Genomic DNA, 23,818 nt, shown 5'->3' on the forward strand with positions numbered 1-23,818 from the left:
ATTCCTGCTGCAGCAGCGATCTGCAGCACCCCTGGGCACAGCTGAGAGCAAGAGCCCAGGCTGTAGAGCCCTAGACTCCTGCTGGTTTTCCCTGTTCTGTGAGAAAGGAAGAGCTGGAGGCAGTGTCCTTTCCACATATGACATCCTGAGGCCCTGTGAGCTTAAACACACATACATCCCAAACACTGTCAACTGCACTGTCCAATACAGTACTCACAAAGGGCTCTTTACATTCAGATTCAAATTAAGGCTACATACCAGGTCACATTAGTCACATTTCAAGTGCTAGAAAATCACAAATGGCTCCTGGCTGCCGCGTTAGGCAGCACGACATTTCCAGCATTGTACCAGTTCTGCCAGGCAGAGCTGGGTTCTGAGCAGCAATCACAGGGCATGGCAGTTGGATGAGAAGTTCCTGAATAGACCAGGGACAATTTGGGGACCCAGAAATGGGGTTCTTTGCCATAGGTACTTTCAAGGTAGGGCAGTGAGAGATGGTGACAGTAGTAATGTCCTTAAGGCAAGACAGTGAGTGATTGAGGCTTCGCTATAGCAGAGAACAGGTTTGTCAACAAGGTTATGCTCATGAGGTGACAGATGGCCAGTGGAGGGAACAGTTCAGTTCCCAGAACAGCTTTCTACTACGCTGGTCTGGCCTCATCCCAGGTCTTCCCATGGCAGTTTTGCCCTCTGGGTCTCCCTGTCACCCTTCCTTTCCCCCGTCCCACCCCCCAGGTGTCTGCCTGTCTCCACATGCCCTTGCCCAACAAAGCCCAGGCTTAAGGGCACCTGCTGGCCCACCTGCCCCAACCCAATGCAGTCTCACTCAAAGTCTTGGTCTACAACGCGCCCAGACACTTCAGTGTCCTGGGACATTCAGCTAGGCACACCCAACCCCAAAGCCATCGCCCAAGTCTCCTCTCCACTGAATGAGGGAGGATGGAGGGGTTTTGAGTTGTAGGGAAGCAGCTCCTATAGAGCAGGGATGGAGGGTGGAAAGGGGGTGCAGGAAATATGACCCAGAAGGATGAAGCCCAGGCAGACATCTTGGGAGCCACAGGATCTCCATGTTCCAAGACGAGGCAGGGGCACAGAAGAGCCCCCCTGGCCCAGACTGACGTGACCCTTGCATAGCTGCTGGGGACGCACCCTGGGGAGGGAGCCGGGGCCGCCCCAGCTAGGACCTTGGGGCGGGGCTGTGGAGGCCCCGCCCCCTGCGTCACCGCCCCTTCCCCGGGGGCGTCACCCCGCCCTGCGCTCCAGGTTGCCGGGCCGCAGAGGTCCACTATCAGCAGGTGGCGCGCCCCGGGCTTGCGTGCTGAGGCGGGGGCGGCGGGAGGCGTTCCCGGGCCCGTGATGTCACGATCGCGGCGGGGCCCCGGCATTCCAAGGCCGGTCTCGGGCGCGGGGCGGCCGGCTCCTGAGTCATGGACTTCCCCTGGCCCCTCCTCTGCCCCTCCCCCCGGCCCGCCGGGCCCCCCCGCGGGGGCTAGCGCTGGCGCGGCGGCTCCGAGGGGGTGGGGCTGCTGGGAATGGCTGTGCCCCCTTCGGCTTCCCTGCAGTGCTCGCCCTGCTACCTGCGCGGGCGGGCTCCCTGTCCGCAGTGCTCATGGGGCATGGAGGAGAAGGCGGCGGCCGGCGCGGGCTGCCGGGAGCCTAAGGGCCCCCCGAGGGCGGCCGCCGTCCCGAGCTTGGCAGTGTCGGTGGACCCGGACGACATCCTCCCCGGCGCCCTGAGCCTCATCCGGGAGCTGCGACCGTGCTGGAAGCCAGAGCAAGTTCGCACCAAGGTAGCAGAGCGGGCGCGGGCCGGGCGTGGAGCCCTGTAGTAGCTGCGTGGATGTCTGTCCGCCTGGCTGTCTGTCCGTGTATCCTTCCGGGCTCAGGAGAGGCTCGGGACGTGGTGTGGGAGTGCGTTTGTCCCTCTATGTATTTCGGTTCTGGAGCACAGCGAGGCTCACGCCTTCCGGAACCCTACGCCCACGCCTCCTGGGCTTGCTGGAGTCCACCTGCCCGTGGATCCTCGCTGCGTGTTGGGCCGCACCCCTCTACCCGGTGCGGGGCCCTCTGGCTGCCCGGAAGCGCACCCCGCCAGCTCCAAACCATGAGGAGGCAGAACTTTCAAGGGAGCGCCCACCCCCCACACACAGTCTCCACTCCACTGTGGGAGCCAAGCCCCCAGGCTGTGAGAAGCCTCTGTGGGTCCCAGAGCCACTGTGTGGAGTTACAGTCTGCACCCGGCTGGGGCTTAGCACTCCTCCACATACAGGGATCCTGTGCCCCAGCTGGAACCATGGTCCCTGGCACCTGTGGGCAGAGCCTGCCAAGGAGGAGCCCCAGGCTGATTCCCCAGCTGCCCTGCATTCTCTGCAAAGAGGCCTTCACCTGCGCGGGCTCACCCCTACTCCCCCGGGACTGCCTGTGGAGTAGAGTGCTGGGCCACAGCTCCATGTTGATGAGTGTTCTGGGTGGGAGAGCAAAGTTCATGCACAGTGTAGACTGAGGGTGGAGGGAGGTGGACCTCTCTAGGAGCAGGAAAGGGGTAGCATTTTCAGAGAGCCCATCTGGCAAGTTAAAGCCTGAGATTAATTCCCATATTGACCTACACGCTAGCTGCTAGTTTCTCACCACTCTGGACCTCAGTTTCCCTGCCTGGAATTAGTCCATACATCCCCTGAGGTCCTGTCCAGCTCTGCCACATTGGGTGCCCCAAAAGTCCGTGGTCCTTTCCACCTTATCATCCTGCACAGACAACCTGTGCTCCCAGTCTGCTTGTGGCCTCTGTGTTCTTCTGTGGGACTCAGTGGCTCCAAGGAGCTCTAGCTATCAAGCCCTAAGATGGGTGTCAACCTTGGTGCCTTCCTTATCCCTCTGCCATGGATTGGGCAAGAGGGACAGCAGAAAACCCTTGCTGGCAGCGCTGAGTAACCCACTGGGATGTTCTGTTCTGGGTAAGTTGCAGGCTTCCTCTGTCCATTCTGGTCCAAGGGGCTTGTTTCAGGGCCAAGATGAGGAGTGTTGGGATCTTACATGTTCTTCTGCTGTCAAGTCACATCCACTAGAAGCAAGCCCTGGAGCAGTGAGTGCCCGGGAGCAGGGCCCACACAGCCACTTTTTTTCTTGAGTTCTCTGGTCCATCCAAGGTTTAGGGACAGCTTTCACATCAGTGCCTTCTGCCAAGTTAGAGGCCCAGAGGAGCAACCAGAGATCTGCCCCACTCACCTTCCCACACTGCCCTCTCCATGTGCTAGCGCTTCACTGATGGCATTACCAACAAGCTGGTGGCGTGCTACGTGGAGGAAGACATGGAGGACTGCATGCTGGTCCGGATATATGGGGAGCGGACAGAGCTGCTCGTGGACCGGGAGAATGAGGTCAGAAACTTCCAGCTGCTTCGAGCACATGGCTGTGCCCCCAAACTGTACTGTACCTTTCAGAATGGGCTGTGCTATGAGTACATGCAGGGTGTGGCCCTGGAGCCGGAGCACATCCGGGAGCCCAAACTCTTCAGGTAAGTGGGTTGCAGGTTACTGTTCGCCTGTTCCTCAGGCCTCAGGCTTTGAAATCCTTGGCCAGCTTCTTTTATGTAGAGTCGGTTCCGTGGAAGAGAGTCACAGAATCTGTGAGCTTCCCTAAAATTGCATGACAAGTGTATGCATGCGTGTGTGTGTGTGTGTGTGTGTGTGTGTGTGTGTGTGTATTGATGTGCATGGCTCTGCAGGCAGAGGCTCTGGCTTTCTGTGGGTTTCCGGTGGAGGCTGCTAGAAGGATGAGTTGGAAGAGTGAGAAACTTGGTGAACATGGGACCAGAGCATCTGGTTCCCAAAGTGCAGCAGAAGTCTGCTTCCTGACACCATGCTTCACACCTCTGCCCACCCCTGCTCTGACCTGGAAACATCCCAGAGCCTTGGAAATGAAATCTGAGCCAACTCCCCAAGGCACTCGGCTTCCTGCCACTCCTCGCTTTCTGCCAAGAGTTCAGGTGTGCAGGGAAAATGAGCCCTATCCAGGGTCAGCGCGACTTTGCCACTACAGAGATGAACTTTCTCCTGCCAGGTGGAGCTCCAGGGCTCCCTGACAAGTGAGAATCTAGGTTTGAGGAGCTACTAAGGCCTCCATGTCCCTGAAGGAGTCCCCTCTAATAAATTCCTGGTTCAGAGGGACTGGGAACAGCACTTAGCCTTTAAGCCCTACACATTCTGTTTGGGGTCTAGAAGGCAGAGAAATGAGACCAAGGAATGGACTGTAGTCCTTCCAATCTGTCCTCTCACTGTGCCAGGCTGCAGGGCCAGGCAATATCCTCCCTCCCTGAGAAGGCCATGTGGAGGGCATCAGACTATAGCAAGGCCTGAGCCAAGCTGGACTGTACACCTGACACTGAGTACAGCAGTTAGAGTCTGCACGGGGTCCCCAGCATCTGCCTGTCCTGTCTAACGGGAAGCAGACTGCTGTGTAGCGGGGGCGCTGAAGCCCTCTTAGGGTAGGCTGGGAACTTATTCGCTCCTTCACGTGCCACCCAGTCCACCCCAGCAAGTGTACCTGACCTTCTGCACATAGCCCGGCTCCATGCTGGTCTATGGCTGCTGGGGCCCCAGGCTATGCACTTCCCACTGCGTGCTATTGCTGAGCGTCTGCAGGGTACCAGAGCAGGAATATTGCAGTGGGGTCTTCTCAGGCTGTAGCCGATCTGCTCCTAAGTCACTCAGCCTGGAGGCTTAAGATCAGAGCAGGTGGGGACTCTGTCCTGCATCTCCCACCCATGCTCCTCCCTGCTCTCCCTGTGTCTTGTGCAAATAAACTCAAACCTTGGCAGGTCCCCACCACTCCCAGTCCCCCTCCGCCTCTGTGAGCCTCATGCTGTCACTCATCCCCTCTGTGGAAACAATTACCACTGTCAGGAAGATTGAAGAGGGATTTAGGTTCCATAATAAGAACTTGGCATTTGGGAGAGAGCCAGAAATTGGGAAAGGTGTAGGAGGCTGGCCCTTCCTTGATTTCCCCAGGTTAGACCACATTCCCCACGGGTGGAGGCTGTCTTTGGGGAAGACTTTGCCCTCCTGGGTCCTCCCCCCCCAAATAAACCCCACCCCATGCTAAGGCTCTGCAGCAGGAAAATGCTGAGTGTTGAGGTTACTTTCATTGCTATTCAGACAACAGTCCTATTGATATTCAAGGAAACCCTCTGTCCATGCTCTGTTCCGAATCTCCCTTGGGGAAGGAGGGCCAGGCCTGCCATCCCTGCCTTGCCCAGAGCCTGGCCAGCTCCCTCTTGGCCCGGGGCCTCTGGGCTCCCCAGGCACAGCCTCCTTTCCTGACCCAGTGGGCTGCTGCCATACCCCCTGCCTCTCCGCCCTTGAGATGGTCCCTTGGGAGCTTCTGAAGAGCCTTGAGACTGCCGTTATCCTCAAGGGACATGGCCTGCCCCTTCCAGGGCCGGGCAAATGGAATGGGTGTCCCTAGTATGGTGCTCTACGAGCTTTCCAATGGCCCAGGCTGCCGTTGTCTTTCCCAGTGGAAGCCTGGCGGTTGGAGGCTTGGCAGGCAGCTAAATTAAGGCTGCAAAAGGGCAACTGGCAGGAGGAGCCCCGCTGGGGTGCAGGCCTTGCAAGGGGTTCCTTATCAGGGGCCTCGCTCTCTGACTGGTCAGTCCTCTGTCCACCCCCACCTTCTCCCAGCAGTCTTCCTTGCCGCCCACTCCTTCTCTCCGGGGACCTTGGATAGTGTCCACAGGAGAACTTGAAAATAGAACACTGGTTTGTTTTGCGTCCTTGGCACCCAGCCGCCAGCATCAACTCCCTGTGGCAGAGGAAGGGGCTGCCTGTGTCCCTCCCTCCCGTGCCTGGCTGATAAGACATTTCTTCCCTGTTTGGTGTTATTATCCAGTGAACTCTTGGTAGAGAAGGACCTGCGGTTACTTCCTGAGAGGATGGAGCGAAGTCCAGAGGGGAGGCAGGCATCACCCCTGTAGCCAGGTGCCCCCCTGCCCTGGGTAGCTGCTGTGAACACTGGGCTGGGGTAAGGCCTTGACTGGGCGCCAGCAGCCTCTGTCTTGCCCTGCCCCTGCAGAGCCCTGGTCTGGAGAGGATGCTGCTAGGCTAAAGGTCTTCCTGTATTTTCACGCCTTTGCTGGGACCGAGGGCTCTTGGGAGACTGTAATGTCTCTCGCTTCCAGCCCGCTTCTGTTCTGCCCTACACTGATGTTCTCTACTCCTCCCTCCTCCTGCCGCAGGTTAATCGCCTTAGAAATGGCCAAGATTCACACCATCCATGCCAATGGCAGCCTGCCCAAGCCTGTACTCTGGCAGAAGATGCAGAGTTACTTCACGCTGGTGAAGAATGAGATCAACCCTAGGTATGAAGCCCTGGTAGGGTCAGAAGCTGCCGCTGTCTCTGCTGCCCTGACCTGCTGGCCCTACCCTGCCCACCCATGTGGGAGGCTCAGGGACACAGGGCCTGGGGTGCGTGGTGCCAAGAGCCTCTCCTGCAGTCCTTGCAGTGGTCCTGGTTATTGAGTTTATGTCTGCAAGCAGAGTGGGGTGGATGGGCTCCATCTCAGGAATGCCACTCAGCAGCTATACACACCAGCACTTGTTTCGTCCGGAATCTTCCAAGTGTGGTAGGAGCTTGGGGTCTGGGACAACTTCTACCCATTTTACTTAAAGGGAACTGGGGGTCAGAGACAAGCCTTACCCCATGTCAGGCTGTCAGGGAGGACTTCTGTCTCCCAGCCCACGAGTTTTCTGCCTGACCTGCCTCTAGACAGGGAGAGAGCAGGGCCCTCTGAGAAGAGGAAGGACTGCACCACAGTCAGAAGAACAGTTCAGCAGCCAGTATGCCCCGAGGACACCCCATCCTGGACTCTTCTCGTGCCCCTCTGGCTCTGGAGTGCCTGTACCCCTGGACATCCTGTCCAGCCTGAAGCGTGCAGTTCACTGCGCTGCTCTTTCCAGGGACAGGACTGGTACTGTGCCCTTCCCCAGACAAGACAAGTTCCCTGAGCTTTTCTGTCACTTTGTCGCAATGGTGCAAGACTCCCAGCTCCCAGATGCTTCCACACCTGGAGTGCTGAGGGGAGAAGTGGGGCCCAGAGGAACAAGTGCTGTCTCACCCCAAGAAGGTCTCTCATCCCACCACGTACCCTGCTGGGATTAAACATCACAATCTTGAGCATGTATTTTTTTTAGTTTTAATCGACATAATCGTACACATTTATGGGGTCTTGTATGATCCTTCAATGTATGCGTGCAATGTACTCTGATCTGGTGGGGTCACTGACGTGCCCTTCAACTCATTTATCATTACTTTGTGTTGTAAGCATTCAAAGCTCTCTATTTTGCAGTGTATGATTGATTTAGACATCACTTTAGTGTCACATATTCTTGGGGACAGGGCGTGCCCCTCACTCCTTCACAGTGACAGTCGTGAGCTCGAGCCTGATGGTGAGTGGTCTTTATCTGCACCGTCTACTGAAGGATTATCAAGCACAGCTTTGGAGCTATCTGTTCAGGGTGGGCCCAGCCTGCCCTCTGTGTGATCATCTTCAAACCTGTGTCACATGTTGTATCTGGGACAAGGACTGGCCTCTGCCTGAGGACCAAAATGGCATGTGGAGAGCAGAACCCTCCCACTCTCCAGCCACCATTGTCATTTGACAGATGATGGAAAACTGAGGGAATAGGACCTACCCAGGGTCATTGCTCAGTGGGGCAGTGACAGCTCAGAGACTAGAGCACAGGCCTGGTGCTCAGAATGATCCTGGATGCTTCAGCTTCCTTGACTTTTATCCCTGTGAAGTTTGGGGGTGACTTTGCTGGGGTCAGTGATCTCTGGGGAAGAGGTGGCCTTTGCTCTTGTCTTGCCTTTGACCTCAGCAAGTCAAGGGTTAAGTTACTTGAGCCTGCTTGGGGGGTGTCCCCGCCCCAAAGCCCCGGCCATCATTACACTGGTCGAAGCCCTTTGAGCACTGTGATTGCATCATAACCCCAGTTTACTCGGTCCTTATTTGACAAACACTGAGTGACCAAAATTGAAAACAACAAGATGATGGCAACCATGATACTGACTCTGCCCTAAAGGAGGGCTGAGTTGGAACTAAAGAGTGGGCAGCTGAAATGCCAGGCTAAGAAGCTAGGACTGAGGGGAGCGTCAACAGAAGGTCATGGTGGTAGAACCAGGGCTGTGGCTTAGGGAGGAAGCTATAGGGAATGCATTTGGGGGAGGCTTGAGGTAGAGTCTAGGTGTGATGTGGGGAGATCCGCTGAGGGAGCCTTGTCACTATGTGGGCACAGTGGTCCCGAACATGGAATCCGGGTTCCCCTGGATCTCTGCTGAGCAGATTCTCCACCCAACCCTAGTCGTTGATCAGGTGTCTGGCATTGAATCCCAAGACTGTGGCAGGAACCACCTTGTGAGGGATGTTGCTTTGGGGCAGCTTGGTATAGGAAGGAGGTGGAAAGGGCGTGTGTCCAAGACTTACAGAAATAAATCTGGTCACCTGAGTGTCTCTTAGCCCCAGAATTGTCCCTTGTGGCTGAGGGCTGCAGGCTGGTAACTGCCTACAGGTCTGAAGAGAAGCTGCTGGTGAGTTAGAGGGAGGGCAAAGATGAAAAGCTAGGACGCTGGCATGCTTAGGGGAGAAGGCATTTTTGCCCTGCTGGGTCAGAGAGCTGAATGGAGACATGCCAGGCAGGAGTCCCTTCTTTGGAGCCTGACCCCTCTGTCCCTTCGGTCCCGTACTGTTGTTGCTGGGGACTGAGGAGCAGAGGAGCTGACCTCCCCAGGCAGGGACCCAGCCCACAGCCTTGCAAGAGTCAGGTGGTGTCAGGACTGGAAGTGGCAAAGCTGGCAGCAGCCTAGGTGCCCAGAAGAGGGACACAGGCAGCCGAGCAAGCGAGGAGCCCAGACTCTTCCTCCAGTAACCACCTTTGTTGCCTTGGGGTGGGCAAGGCAGGGTCAGACCGAAGTCAAGGACTGAAGCAGCATCTGTTGGAGGTGTGTTTTGCAGGAAATCTCCTCATTCTTATTTTTGCATGGTCTCAGTCCAAAGAAAAAAGAATCTTAAAAGAAGGCTGTGCCTTAAAGAGACCAGCTCGAACCCCGATGTAGGCAGAGCTGTAGTCCAGTGTGGGTGAGGCCACTGTCGAGGCCAGCCCCTCCACAGGCTTCCTGGCACCAAGAGACCTTCCCAGAGCCTGAAGGCATCCTGTCTTCAAAGGGCATGTAGGGCTTGTTGGTGAGACCTGGCTATTTTTGGACACTGAGAACTGAGGACTGCTCTGCTTAGGTAGTGAAGTCCAGGGTCCAGCTGTGCCCCAGCTGTGAAGGCCAGGAGGAAAGCCTTCCTCTTTCCTGGTGCCTCAGTCCTCTGTGGTGAGGTCGAAGGATTTAAGAGCTCCTTAGTTTTGACCTTGTCAGAGCCTGGGAAGGGGCCAGGGATTTAGCTTGGTAGCAGAGTGCCTGCCTGGCAAGCGTGAGGTCCTGAGTTTGATTCCCGTACCTCCCCAGGCAGGGGACCCAGCCCACAGCCTTGCAAGAGTCAGGTGGTGTCAGGACTGGAAGTGGCAAAGCTGGCAGCAGCCTAGGTGCCCAGAAGAGGGACACAGGCAGCCGAGCAAGCGAGGAGCCCAGACTCTTCCTCCAGGAAGTGGCAAAAAAACAAAAGCCCTGGAGGAAGGCTTCCAGCTCCTGGTTTCCCAGAGAGGATGTGAGGATGCCTTAGTCACTGATACTGGTCCTGCATCCTGCCCTGTGGGGAGATGGGATGGAGCCTGTCTCCCTCAGCCTCCTCTGTGAGCCTTGGCCAGAGAAGCACCAAATAAAACCCTAGTCCTGGCCCTGCTCCTTTGAGGGGCCTTGCGTTTTGAGGGGCTGGACTTCCTAGGCCTGAGAGATGGTAAGTGAGGCATGATCTCTCTTGGTCCTTCAGCTGCTGGAGTGTGAGGGACTCGGCCAGTCCCACCTTGCTGCATGGCACTAAGCCCTCTCGTGCTCTGGGTGGGGCCAGAATGATGGGGATTTCTCAAGCCTTGCGGCACTTTCCTCTTGGAGGGTCTGGACTTCTCCCAGGTCTTGTCCTGCATGCTAGAGCTGGGTGTGATGTGTGTCTCTCCCCACAGTCCTACGCGCCTCTTTCTCTCAGTTTGGACTCATGGGCTCTGAACCCTCCTCCTCGTCTTCTGTGTTCTGTGCCCCCTTTCTTACCTTGTCATCCTTTCATACAGTGGCAGGCCTGATACTCATGCCCAGGTTTTTTTTTTTTTTTTTTTTTTTTTTTTAAGTCTTTTTCATTTTTATCGGTACCAGGGATCGAACTCACGACTGCCTGCTTGCAAGGCAGGCGCTTATGCCGCTGAGCTAAATTCCCAGCCCCGTGCCCAGGTTTTTTGTTTTTGTTTTTGTTTTTTTTTTTGTTTTGTTTTTTTGGTTTTTTTTTTGTCTTTTTTGTTTTTATCGGTACCAGGGATAGAACTCACGACTACCTGCTTGCAAGGCAGGCGTTTATGCCGCTGAGCTAAATCCCCAGCCCCAATGCCCAGGTTTTAATCTGAGTCTCTCATCAGAACTCAGAAGGGCAGGAAGCCTCAGTGCGTTCCTGCAGGTGATGGAAGGAAGGGTCTGAAAGGTTGGCCGTTGGTCTGAGGGCTCTGCCGAGGCTGCTGCTCAGCGCTCTTGACTCCCAGCACCTGCCTGTCTGCACCAGCCCTCTCCTCACCAGCCATCTTTTTGCCATTATCCAGCCTCTCTGCAGATGTTCCTAAGGTGGAGGTGTTGGAGCGGGAGCTGGCCTGGCTGAAGGAGCATCTCTCCCAGCTGAACTCTCCCGTGGTGTTCTGTCACAACGATCTGCTTTGCAAGAACATCATCTATGACAGTGCCAAAGGTAGGGCTGGGTGGTGGCAGGGCGTGGGCTATAGGCGTGGCTGGCTTTAGGGACCAAGGTCTTCAGGCTAGCACTTAGGCAAGAGGAAGCCTGGATTTTTATCCTAAATTAATTTTTAAGAGAGAAGGGGAAAAGGAAGCAAGAACTTGCCATCCAGAAAAGCCTGTCACAAGAAATCACTCAAAATTGTGATGAGGGAGGTCCTCAGTATTAGGGTACCCAAGCTATTCCTCTTGGCCAATCTTCAATCTTGGGCTTTCCAAGGACATCATGGCTTCTCTGAGCCATCAGGGTGAGCCTCCTGTCGTCCTTCCCAGGACATCTGTATGCACCAGGGTATTTGTTCCAGGGCCCCTCAAAGGTACCGAAGGCCTTGATGTATGCACATCCTCCTGTTTATTTTAAACCATCTGTATTACAGTACCTGATGTCATGCAAATGCTATGTAAATAACTTCATACCTGGTTCTTTAGGGAATGACCAAAAACTCTGTATATATTCCAATCAACTCTTTTCCCAGATATTTCCAGTCACAGGATGAGGAACCTGCTGTAGTATGCTTGATTTCTGATCCTTAGCCATGCTGAGGATAGAAGTCCTGAGACAGCAGGAGCCCGAGGACGCAGTTATCCAAGAGGGATGGCAGGAGTCGGGGAGGGCTGAGGGACAAGTGGGCAGGTAGAAGCATTTTAGAAGACTAAAAGCTTGCAGACGTGGTGGTGAACACCTGTAATCCCAGCACTCAGGAGGCTAGGGCAGGAGGACTGTCATGAGTTTGAGGCCAGCCCTGGCTACATAGTTCAAGGCCAGCCTGAGCTACACTATGAGACCTTGTCTCCAAAGCAAAACAATCAAGAGCTAGCAAGGGTGAGGTGGTGCATTCCGCAGACCTGCAGAAGCTTGACCACGCTCTGCTTCGAGATTGGGCGCGAGCCCGCTTGGCCTCTCCTCTGCTCCTAGGTCGCGTGCAGTTCATTGACTACGAATATACTGGCTACAACTACCAAGCATTTGACATCGGCAACCACTTTAATGAGTTTGCAGGTGAGCAGGGATTACTGTTTGACCTTACTCAAGATCCCTCCCTGTGCTGGGGGTGGGTCTGTGGGGAAACCTTAAGGTGAATTTGGACTTGGCAAGTGGAGGCAAAACAGCCTGAGTCCTGCACAGTGTCACAGCTCTGCTCTAAGGGGGAAGGCACTGCTGCATGCCTCATGGGGTGCGCAGGACCTGCAGGCACAGCTGGTCTCTGGCAGCCTCTGTGAGCAATTTGGTGCAAGCTAAGAAAACATGTTGCACAGAGGAGCCCAGGGCTTCTTGCCCTGGCACATGAGCTGGAAAATGACCCCTTCCTCTGGACAGATGAGGCCAGCGCAGCATGGGATGACACATTAGCATCCGCTCACCACTCATCCCAGTTTCTTGTTACCTATACAGTTAACATGAGGGCCCTGCATGCAGATAGGGGCAGAACAAGTTGAAAGTAGCTGTTTACCTGGTGGCCTGAAGAGAACAATCTAGGTGAGATGAGTTAAAATCATGTACTGTGGAGTTAAAATCGTGTACCTGACTCCCCAAGTCCAAATCCTAATCCTGGTTTTGCTGTTAGTTACCCTCTCCATGACCCTGAAAAATAAAGCTGATAACACACACACACACACACACACATGCACACGCGCACACACACGCATACACGCGCACGTGCGCGCGCTCACACACACACACACACACATCTGAGCATCAAATTAGAGTGTGCCCTTATCAGGCCGGAGGGCATTGCAGCAGCTGCCAAGGAGGCTGGAGCAGGAGTGAAAGGGATTGGATAAGGAAGCAGTCCCTAGGGGCTGGTAATGGGTCTGTAAATGCACGATACACACAGCAAAACCATTTATGTAAAGGAAGCAGGCAAGTTTTTTCAGCTTGAGGGCTTATTCAAAACAGGGCCAAGGAAGCAGCTCAGATGGAGCTGGGCTTTGGGGCTGGAGAGACAGCCCCAGGCTAGCAGGGAGGTCTCAGCATGGCATGGCCATCCCCTGTGGCTTTGGTGAAGTATGCCCAGGACAATGGTAGGACTGCCTCTCAGCCCAGTCCAAGCCAGTCTTGTCCCTTCTGGAGCCCCAGGTGACAATTTGCCAAGCACTGTGTGAGCCCAAGGTTACAACTCCCCAGGGCAGTGACCAGCTGTGTCTAGGAGCCTGAGGGATGGCGGGGCCTCAGCTGGGCTGAGCAGAGCCCAACATGGGCAGGAAACCAGGGCTGTGAATTCTTAGCTTCCAGGATCATCGGCCTTTCCAGAAGGGATAATTCCTAAGCATTTTAAGTCCTCCTTGTCCATTGCACGTGGAATTTCTCCAAAGAGGCCACTGTATCCTGCTGTGGGTGAGAGGAGATTAAACTGGGGAGGACCCTCCTGGAGTCTCAGGCACTGAGCATTGGAAAGCAGGTTCTCAGGCACGGGAAGATGGAAGAGTCCAAGTCCAAGCCTGCCTCTGCCTGGCCATGTGACTGGGGCTGGTCTCCCCCCTCTTGGGATTGAGTGCTTCTTTAGGAACAGGAGGGATGCTTGGGAAGAGACCTTGGGGAAAGTGGCCTGGCCTTGGTCTTGTCTTAAACAAATTGCCTCTTTCTGTGCTGGGCCCTGAAGCCACCATGCCCAAGATATGGCTGTGGCCATGGATGGCAGCTCGAGGACTCCTAGGAAGGTGGGGCTGGGAGGAGCCTGGCTGTGTTGGAATTATTCAGAGACCAACAGGGCTGGGCTGGGCTGGGGATGCTTACTGAGGGGTGTTTTCAAGTAATTCCCAAATGCTACTGCAAGAAGCAATGTTTGACATTCTAAACTAAGTCCCGCTCCTTTATCTGATAAAGATTTGGGCCAGTGAGAAGAGTGTACTTGTCATCTACCTGGAACCTGGCCTGAAAGAGGTGGACAGTGCTGACTCAGGACTTTAACCCAGCACCTTCTGTGTACCCCCTAAGATACAGTAATGCAATCTTTTGTGGGGAGTAGAACTGGAGATTTAACCCAATGGACACTGCGTTTCCCAACCTTTTTAACTTTGAGACCAGATCTGACCTTGCTCAGGCTGACCTTGAACCAGCAACCCTCCTGCCTCGCCTCCTGAGTTGCTTGGATGAGTTTGTGGCACCGAGAAGATGTGCCCCTCCACTGTCTGCTGGTCTCAGGGTCTCAGGGAAGCAGTGGAGTGGTCAGAGAAGCCGAGAGCCAGCCCAGAGGGGAGGAGGGGAAGCGCTGGCGAGGCTCTGGGTGGTGGCCCCAGCGCCTGTCTGCCTGCCTCCATCAGGTGTGAGCGGGGTGGATTACTGCTGGTACCCTACACAGGAGACCCAGCTGCTGTGGTTGCGCTTCTACCTCCAGGCCCAGAAGGGCACAGCCGTGACCCCCCGGGAGGTGGAGCGGCTCTACGTGCAGGTCAACAAGTTCGCCCTGGTGAGTGCCTGAGACAGCCTCCCACCACCCCTTCCTCTCGGTGGCCCTGAAGTTCATCTCAACGTCCCCTCGATACCAAGGTGCCTCTCCACTGCCCTAGCTGCCCCATCAGGTCTCTTCCCTTCTAGAGAAATACTACCCTAAACATCTCTGCTTCCTTCATTTGCTTTGTTTTGTTGGGGAGAGTCAGTAGTTCGTCCCACCGTCCACCTTCTGTGTTTCCTGTTGCAGAGCCCCATCCTTCAGCCTCGGGAGCAGGGAGGCCCATGGAACTCTAATACTCCCCGAGCTCAGAGCTCCACATCTGCCCTTCCCAGCAGGCTTTTCCAGCTCCTGTGCCTGAGCCTGTGGGTCTTATTCTGAGCCCCACTGACCAAGGAAGCTGGCCACAGCTGGTCTCCACTGGTGTGGGCCCTGGAGACTGTTAACGGTCTTAACAATGTCAGCCACGCATAAGAGGTCAGCTGCCGGCATTTTGCAATACGTAACAGCGCTTCATATGAAATCTATCCCCCATGACCTCAGGTTCCCTCTCTGCTCTCCAGGCACAAAACTGACTCATTGGCGTGAAAGACAAGTGTTCTTCTTGCTAAGATTGGAGCAAAACCACTGCCACACCTGCTCATGTATTTAAACTACCCTTTTATGTCATAAAGGGAGTGGACAGAGGGACTCTGTAGCCAACCCCCACGAGCAACATTAGGATAGGGCGGGAGAGACATGGGAGGTGAGGGACCTCTGACCTCAGAGCATGGTGCTGCTGTTGGCTCATGGGCAGCCAGGAACTATGCCTCTCTGTTTCCGAGGGCAGGGTTTCCTGCTCAATAAATGCCTCATAGTTGGGACTCCTTGGTTCCCAGGTCTGGAGTATTCCTGACCTGACTGGGGAAGGGGTGGAGGAGGTTACTTCAGGAGGTCTTCCAGCTCCCCAGAACCCCAGTGTCTGTGTGGCCAGGACACTGCTGCCTGTGTCTCTGGTCTCCCTGCATCCTCTGAAGAGTGCCAGCCCCTCACTAGACCTAGGCCTGTGAGGCAGCTTGGGATTCATCTTGGTGGAAGGCCCCCAGAGATTCCTCTGGGTGGGGATGGAGCTACAGTAGACTTGTGCCCCTTAGTCAGGCTGGGGGTCTCCCTGAAGGCCCTAGAATCACCAGGGCCAGCCACACCCTTGGTTGCCAAACACCAGGGTCTGAGTAATGTCCCTTCCCAGTAGCGCTGTGAAGCCCCAGACCAAATGCTTGTCCAGGGCCACATCCTGGACAGCCTCACCTCTCGCTCTGCCAGTGTCCGAGCTCTGTTTCTCCCCAGTGACTGCATCCCCTGGCTCTGTAGGCCTGGCCGGGCCCGATGACATCCTTGGTCTATTTCCAGGCCTCCCACTTCTTTTGGGCCCTTTGGGCACTTATCCAGAACCAGTTCTCCACCATCAACTTCGACTTCCTCAGGTGAGCTTGGGGTCAGGTGGAGGGGCGGGGCGGGGCAGGGCAGGGAGACCTTTGAGCCAGGGTGAGGGGACAAAGGACAGTCCCTGCCTCTGCCCTGCTGACCTTGGCCCCACTACAGCCTGTTTCCAGTGGGGTCACTGATCCAGGGAGGCCAGGGAAGCACCCCAAATAGTGCTTACAGCCCCTACTGTCCAGATCCTTCCCTTCCTGCTTCCCCTGCCACCAACCCCACAGCCAGAGCCTGGTGTCACGGTGATGCCCCTGCAAAGACTCAGACCTACCCTCTTCATCAGTGGCCATCAGTGATATTGGGGACCATAGCTAGGCTGTCCTTGACTATCAGCAAATTAAGGGTTCCCTTCACTTTGAAATACATGTGTGACCTATAAGCCAGGAATCACTTAATCCTTCATTCTGGTTCAGTATGTGTGTCCTTGTCCCCATCCAACCTGAGGGGCAAAGGTCAGCTAAAATAGAGAATCACTACCCTGGCTCTGAGGTCCCACAGCCATTAGAAACCCACAGGCCTGGCCAGGGAGTTAGCTCAGTAGTGTGAGCACTTGCCTGGTGTGAGGTTGTGAGTTCAGTCCCTGGTACCAAACAAAAATAAAGCGCAACAAAACAAAACTGCGGGCCCAAAGCCCAGCAAGATGTGGCACTCACAGTAGTCAGGGTATCAGCTACTAAAAAGTGAATGAATGAGGTCAGACATAGTGGCACGTAGCTGTCCCAGCACTTGGGAGGCAGAGGTAGGAGGATCAGGATCACCATGAGTTTGAGGCCAGCCTGGGCTATTTAGTGAGTTCAAGACCAGCCTCAACTACGTAATGAAACCGTGTCTCAGAAAACAAAAAAGGATGAAACCAGAACATGAGTAATGGCAAGGATGGGGAACAATTGCAACCAACACACACTGTTTGTGTTACTGTAAGTGGTGCGACCTATGGAAAACAGCGCGATGGCTTTTAGAGACTTAAAATAGAATGACCACGTGATCTGAGAAGCCTGCTTCTGAGGACTCATCCAGAAGAATTGAAAGCAGGATCTCAAAGAAGTATTTGTATACCCATGTTCCTAGCAACACGCCTGGTAGCTAAGGGGCTGTAGCAGCCCAGAAGTCTCAATTCATGCATGAATGGATGGTTTAGAATGTTATTGTCTTAAAAATGAAAAGGCCAGCTGGGAATTCAGCTCAGCTAAATAAGCACCTGCCTGGCAAGTGCAAGTTCCTAAGTTCCATCCTTGGTGCCAAAAAAAAAAAAGCCAGGTATGGTGGTAGACACTTGTGATCCCCATACTCAGGAGGCTGAGGCAGGAGGATCACTGCAAGTGTGAGGCCAGCTGGGCCTTATCTCAAATTAAAAAAAAATTTTAAAAAGTCGAAAAAGACCTTGACTCAAATTTAAAAATAAATAAAGAGGTAGGGAGGAAGTTGGACATGCTGCACCATGATGGATCATGAAGATTTTTTTTTGGATCAAACTCAAGACCTCACGTTTGCCACGCAGGCGCTTATGCCACTGAGCTAAATCCCCAGCCCATGACGATATTTTTCTAAGTGAAATTAGCCAGTTACAAAAAGACAAATATCATATGGTTCCATTGGGTAACTGTCAGATTTGTGTAAACAGAAAGGATGGCCGCTCAGCTAGGGTGAGGGGAGAGGGAATGTTGTTAAATGGGTATAGTTTGTTTTGCAAGATGAAAACGTTCTAGAGACTTCTTTGCGCAATCTTATGAGTATCAGCAGATTACAGACCTGTGAAAACAAAACCCCATGCAAACATGTTTGCTGCAGGGTTGCTCCTGTCTGATCTAACAAATCAATCTGGACCAGGAGGAACCCACCAGAGCTAGCTGGGCTTGCAGCAGCCGAGAGCCCCCTTCCCTGGCCTCCCATCTCACACGGCTTCCTTTCTGGCTGCTGGCAGGTACGCAGAGATCCGATTCAACCAGTACTTCAAGGTGAAGCCTCAGGTGTCAGCCCTGGAGATGCCCAAGTGACCAGCGCCCTGATCTTCCCTACCCATACGGCTCTGGGGTCCACACCCTTGGACAAGGTGGAGGAGGGGAGAGGCAGATGCCAGGAAAGAGGCCCCTGGTGGATGCCACTGGAAAGACCTCATTCTCCTGTCTGGCAGGGCTGACAGGATCCAACACTGGGGGCCCTGAGCTCAGCAGGCTAGGGAGGAAGTGCCTGCAGACAGCCAGGGAAGCTACCACTCCCAGCCCTAGGCCTGCTGGTATTGGACTGCCTTAGATGTGTCTTTGACCCTTCCTGGCAGGGGGAGGGGAGGTTCTTTTCTACCTCTGATGCCCTAGCCTCCAGCATGTCCTCACACCCATGTGGCAGGTCCCACGTGGGAGGTGCTGAACCCCAAACCAGCCTCAGGCCAACTTGGGCTGCTTGAGGTCCACAGCCTGGGGAAGGGCCCTGGAATCCAGCCAGCAGCTGCCTGGTCAGAGCCTTCACTTGCACCAGGACAGCTATTCCTTCCCAAGCTGCAGACAGGAAATGTTTCCTTCCACTCTGGCCCTCAGTTGCCTGCTGGGGTGTCAAAAGGAGTGGCAAGCCCTTCCTCCAAAGCCTGGGTCTGTTGTGACTTAGCCAGAGGAGACGGGGCCAAGGGTGGGGTGGCCGGCACCAGGGCCTCCCTTCCAAAGGTCTGTCTCTTGTCTTCCCCGTCCATGCCAGAGTTAACCCAAGGTCTTTACACACAAGAATGACTGATTGGGGTCAAGGGGAAGAGGGCCAGGGGTCTGCAGGGTCCTGCACTCTGGGGCCCAGATCATGAAACTGCCGACTGAGCTTTGTGTCCGTGACACTCGGCAGCCCCCATCGCCCTTCTGTCCACAGAGCTTCTCCGGTGTCTCATTTGTAAAGTATCGTGGATTTATGCATTAAAATGTTCATTTCTGGACTGCTGTGAGGGACCTGACCTGGTGGGATTAGGATTCCTGCAGAGAAGGGCTGAGGTGTGCCCCACCCTCCCTGTTGTCCCCATGTGTAAGTCACTGTAGCAGTGGCCTATACCCCTTGTCCAAGACTCCCCTGGGTCACAAGCCCCATTGACCTGGGCCAGGGCACTCTGGCCTTGAGCTTCTTGCTAGAATCGGTTGACCCTGGTGGCAGGATTGGGCCGTGGCTACAGGAACTGGAGGCTGCGCAGCCATGGCAGTGGGGCAGTGGAGTACCACAGAATGGGTGATTGCTAGCCTGGGTTGACTTTGGGGCAGGAAAGGGGGCAACTCTTCCCAACAAGAGTGATTCCTGGGACCAGTCTTACTTTCTGTGAAAGACAGCAGGAAGAGCAGAAAATCAAAGGTGACGGGGGCTGGGGAGTTAGCTCAGCGGCATAAGCACCTGCCTTGCAAGCAGGCAGTCATGAGTTCGATCCCTGGTACCGATAAAAATGAAAAAGACCAAAAAAAAGTGAAAATATTTCAAGTCACAGAAGCTGCCTGCTAGGTGGGCTGTGGTGTGGCTTTTGCCTGCCAGTGTGCAGCCATAGCAACCATTGGACCTTGCACAGGCAGCTGGGGCCTTCAAGGTCACAGTGATCCAGAGGGCTGCTCATAGAGACAGATCCCAGGTGACCAAGGTCCTGCTCTGCCTGTGGACTGACCATGGTATCTCCTGGAGCTTGGGGGCAGAATCCATTCCCCCCCCCCCAAGTCAGCTTCATTTCTAGCCTCCTGGGGCCTGAAAGTCACCACAGGGAGTGGTTGCCAGAGCCCCCTGTGGTACTGTCCTGTGTAGAGGCCCAGGCCACCACCTGCATGGGTGGAGCAGATCCCAGCACCCTCCCACTGCCTTTGGTTGGGGGAGGAGGTGGGTAGCCTGAGCCCTGACCTTTCCTGTGTCTGCCCCCAGGCTAACTGGCTCCGTGCCAAGCCTTGCTGTGGTCTGCTGTCCCTCCCCTCCTCCCCCCAAAAAATCCTGCGCCAGCTCCAACGGGCAGAGGGCAAGCTTATGGCCCAACCTTCTTAGTTAAAAATGACCGGGCCACTCCGTTCCCAGCGTTCCTGCCTCTCCTGGGACAGGGGGTGGGGCTTCAGTGCTGGCAGCTGGAAAGAGGCCAGCAGGTCGCAGGTAGTTGCCTCACCCCACCCCCGAGACCACGGAGGATTTGGGAACAGGGCAGCTAGAGAAACTCAGGCCTATGAGGGTGAGTCCCCAGGAGACCACTAGGATGCAGTCGGTCTGGGAGACTAGCAGTTCTGCGCGACAACCACTAGGGGGAGCGGGGAGGAAGGAAAGCGTCCCTGGCCAGGCTCTTCCCGCAGGTGCCCAAGCAGGCACCAAGGAGCAGCTGCGCACGCGCGCAGGGGAAGCTGACTCCCGAGGGTTGGGTTATGAAAGTCCCACGGGCCTGCAGCCTCGCGGGTCTGTGGCCTGGCATCCATTAACCTGACTTTAGAAGCTCCATCATTTCGCCAGTATTCAAGTCTCTGCTTCTATACATCCTGTGTCTTCAAGATGCACACCTGTAATCACACACAGGAGGCTGAGGCAGGAGGACCTTTGTGGACCTCTGAACCCTGTCTCAAGACAAAACATCCAAAACATCTTCTCTAGAACATCTTTATAAAAAAAAGTAGTTAAGCCGCAAACCTCCCTGCACCCTTGCCCCATGGCTGTGCAGCAAGCCATCCTGTCCTGCCCACCGCCTGGACCAAACCTCCCTTGTCGTGTTAACCGTTTCTCTTAAGGACACGGCCACCAGGACCCTTCCAGGCCTCCTCCATGCAGGGTGCGTGCTTCTCAGCTTCTCCAGGGGCGGACGGCCTTAGAGCAAAGGAAAAGCTGCCACCCACGAAAACTGCCGCCAGGGGGCAGCAGTGCCCCAGGCACCTCCCTTTGCTGTGAAGGTCAAGCCTGTGTGACTCTAGCAGGCCTCTTTTCACAAGAACTGCCACTGCCTGGTCATTCTAGGCTGCTAGGGTTAATTTTTAACCACAGGTGGTAACTTTTGCAGACCATCATTTACATACACTTTTTAAGTCACCCTTTCTGCCTTTTGAGGACCCTTAGTTCCCCTGAGATAATGAGGCCTTTCAGTAGAAGCACATCATTAGCCTCCAGGCATGGATCCTAGCACCCGTGTCTGAGCCTTTTTCTGGGAGAAGCCCACAGCTGGCTTTAGATGCTTCAAGTGCAAGAAGGTTAGAACACTAAGTTTGGCTATTTTGTTTGTCTTTTTGAGACAGGGTCTCCTAGGCAGTACTGGCTGGCTTGGAACTCACTTTATAGCCCAGGCTGGCCTTGAAATTGCAGCGATCAAAAAAAAAAGAAATTGCAGCGATCCTCCTGCCTCCGCCTCTCGAATGCTAGGAACACAGAGTTTAGCACCCTTGTATTCAGGTGCAGGCAGCAGAGACTCAGCGTTGGCCTGGACCTCGGCAGCCGGAACCACTTTCCCAGGACCGCGGCTGTAACTCCCACAGGCTGCCACCAGGGGGCGGCGGTACCCAGGCTGCAGCGCTTGAGGGATTCTCTCCCTCTTCGTAGTAGGGACCCATTGAAATGGTCTGTCTTTATTACGCCATCAGAAAACAAATGTGCTGGTTAAGTTACTCATTATCTCATTAACAAAATAAAGCACTATCTATGTTTACAGTCATAAAAAAGAAACAGCCTGGAAGGAGGGGACCTGGGGCGGGGAGGAGGTGGGAGCACGCCCAGGGGGATTAAGGGTCCCCACACGGATAGATGGGAGACCTGGAGTCAGGTGCCAAAGAGACCGAGGTTCTTAGGGAACACTACCTGCTCAAGCCAGTGAGGAACCGTTCCCTAGTGCGGGGAACCCCTGGAATTTACGAATGGGGAGCCACCCGCCCCAACTCGGGAGGGAATGGAGGCCAGCCGCCACGGGGTCGGTCCCTCCCTGGGCCTCCATCACCCACAGAAAAGGGGGCGCCGTCAACTCTGCCAGACTCCTGGGCCTCAGCCTGCACCCAGAGGTCAGGCACAGGACAAAGCCCTGTGGAGGCTGAGGCGCATTCTTCTGTCGCTGGGAGCTAAAAATGGCTGGTTGGGAACCGACTGGCAGAGCCGGGAGGGAGGTCAGGGGTCAGGAGGGCTGACAGACCTGGTGGTCCAGGGGCCTACAGAGACCCAGAGAATCCAGAGGGCACGGAGGGCAGGGCCAGACAGTGAGCAAGGGAAACAGAGAGGGCCTTGCAGAGACAGGGACAGATGTGCACACAGACACACAGAACCTGAGACACCCAGACTGACAAAGAGGTAGCAATTTGGGGACAAAGAGAAGCACAGAAGAGGCCCCCAGAGAAGCAACAGTGGCCGGCACATAGTGGGCACGCAATAAATACCTTGTGCAATGATGGATGAAAACACAGGCATGAACACACACACGCACAAACGTTCGCACACACGCATGCACACACACAACAGCCAGAGGCACAAAGGGCTTGGCAGAAACAGACAGGGACAGTCAGACCCTTTTGCAGAGTACAGAGTGATCCTGGTGACAGAGGCATGATCAGGAGTGTGCATGTGGGGGAGGGGTTGGTCCCACAGGACAAGCATGGAATCAAAGCACAGGACCTGGGGGGACAGATGTGCAGCTGCCACACTCCAAGGTGGCAGACCTGCCAGAGGGTCATCCAGTGTCCCCTGCAGGGGCCAAGGAGCTCAGCCAGCTGGCCCATCACTGCCATGCAAGTCCTACCACCAAGGCCAGGGCTCTTGGGTGTGCCCAAGGGCGTCTCCGGGAGAAGGGCTCTCCCCTGGCCAATGTATCTACAAGTACACAGCTTCGACCATCCCTGGGCATCCCCAGTCCAAGTACCAATGTAGTCCAAGCCGGCAGGCTGCGCCCCTGGCGTGGGGCAGGGTTCGCCCCAGTGCGGAGGGCCAGGCTCAATGCTGGCTCAGTCTGTGAGCACCACCAGCTCCCCGTCACTCTTGTCTTCGCCCTCGGAGTCCTCGTCCCCGCTGTACCGGTACATCTCGCCGTCAGCCACCGAGTGCCTGTCGTCAGTGCCCTCTCCCTCCTCCCTGAGGCTGCAGGTGTTCACGATGACAGGCATGTTGGGGTCCAGGCTCTGGGGGACGTAGTGCTCCACCAGTGGCTGTGCCAGAGGCACACCTGCTGCCCGAGGGTACAGGACGTCTGAGGAGCTCATCTGTACCTGACCAGCCTGTGGGCTGAGAAACCAAGGGGGGGCGTAGTTATGGGAGGCCCCTGGCACTTCTCCACCCCAACCAGCTGCCCCCGGGGCTCCCCGGCCTGCCCTCTCTTGGCTCCGGGAGGCATACAGGTCCCTGGTCTGTCTCCTGATAGCCAAACTCACTGTCAGCTACTGCAGAGTCAGATAAAGGCTCTCGCATGTGGATCCAATTTGGGGAAAGTGTGTGTCCTAGGCGTCCTGGGGCACACTCTAGGTGCTTGCTCTGGACAGGATGAATGCTTTTAGTACCCTGAATTTGTATTGGTTTGTCAGCAATGGAATCTCCAGGCACACACGGCCAGACCCCACACTTAAGTCACATGTCCAAGTCCTCAGTCACCAACACAGGTGGGGCCCATCACCCCTGGTGCACAGCACCTCGTCACATGAACAGGCCGGCCACACACAAATGCCACTCTCTCCTGTAACTACACACACCCTGCCACTGGCACCCGAGAACAGCCTGCTCACGGGATCACGTAGCTCTGGCGGGCATCCTGGCGGCGGGTCCTCATCAGGGCCTTGTATTCACCCACGCGCAGACGCTTGCCCTCCACGATGCAGGTGCGCTTGGGCCTCGGCTTGTACTTGTAGTCGGGGTACTTCTCCAGGTGCTGCCGGCTCAGCCGCGCCTGCTCCTCGTAGTAGGGCTGCTTCTCCTGGTTGCTCATGGACTTCCAACGGGAGCCTGGCCCGGTCCCAGGGGCAGACAGTCAAGCCGGGGCTCTGCCAGCCGGCTTCCAGCCCCCAGCAAGCCCTGTCAGCCCCAAGAAGACTTTGGTCCCCAGTGGGGTCGATAAGGGGATGCATGTGTCCAAGCAACCAAAGTGGAAGAAATGAACCAAGTGG

General features: G+C 55.4%; 2 protein-coding genes across 13 annotated transcripts in view; one reads left to right on the top strand and one right to left on the bottom strand.

Annotated features, from left to right (window-relative positions):
* The first annotated feature begins 1,316 nt into the window (after positions 1-1,316).
* Etnk2 (ethanolamine kinase 2) lies at positions 1,317-18,696 on the top strand. 2 transcript variants are annotated; one of them, XM_013158016.3, is made up of 8 exons: positions 1,317-1,790; positions 3,252-3,511; positions 6,230-6,352; positions 10,737-10,879; positions 11,840-11,923; positions 14,259-14,330; positions 15,702-15,775; positions 17,707-18,696. In XM_013158016.3, the coding sequence occupies exons 1-8, from the start codon at positions 1,533-1,535 to the stop codon at positions 17,920-17,922; spliced, it is 1,230 nt and encodes a 409-aa protein (XP_013013470.1). In that variant the 5' UTR covers positions 1,317-1,532; the 3' UTR covers positions 17,923-18,696. The 2 variants fall into 2 exon arrangements, with proteins under 2 accessions (XP_013013470.1, XP_003474857.1); XM_003474809.5 differs by having other exon boundaries at positions 1,324-1,790; positions 14,185-14,330.
* A 2,601-nt stretch (positions 18,697-21,297) lies between these two features.
* Sox13 (SRY-box transcription factor 13) overlaps positions 21,298-23,818 on the bottom strand; it is a 71,746-nt gene continuing 69,225 nt past the window's right edge. For 8 of the 11 annotated variants that reach the window (XM_013157989.3, XM_063239994.1, XM_063239996.1 and 5 more), the window contains exons 13-14: positions 23,441-23,657; positions 21,298-22,946 (exon numbers count right to left, since the gene is read on the bottom strand). In XM_013157989.3, coding sequence (XP_013013443.1) covers positions 22,670-22,946; positions 23,441-23,657 — 494 coding nt within the window. In that variant the 3' untranslated portion in view covers positions 21,298-22,669. Of the gene's footprint in view, positions 22,947-23,092; positions 23,193-23,407; positions 23,658-23,818 lie in introns of all 11 variants that reach the window. The other 3 variants (XR_001202373.3, XM_063239997.1, XM_013157991.3) reach the window with 3 other exon arrangements.

This window comes from Cavia porcellus, unplaced genomic scaffold, assembly GCF_034190915.1.
Source record: "Cavia porcellus strain 051 isolate PalLab524CR breed Dunkin Hartley unplaced genomic scaffold, mCavPor4.1 scaffold_29, whole genome shotgun sequence".
NCBI classification, from domain to species: domain Eukaryota; kingdom Metazoa; phylum Chordata; class Mammalia; order Rodentia; family Caviidae; genus Cavia; species Cavia porcellus.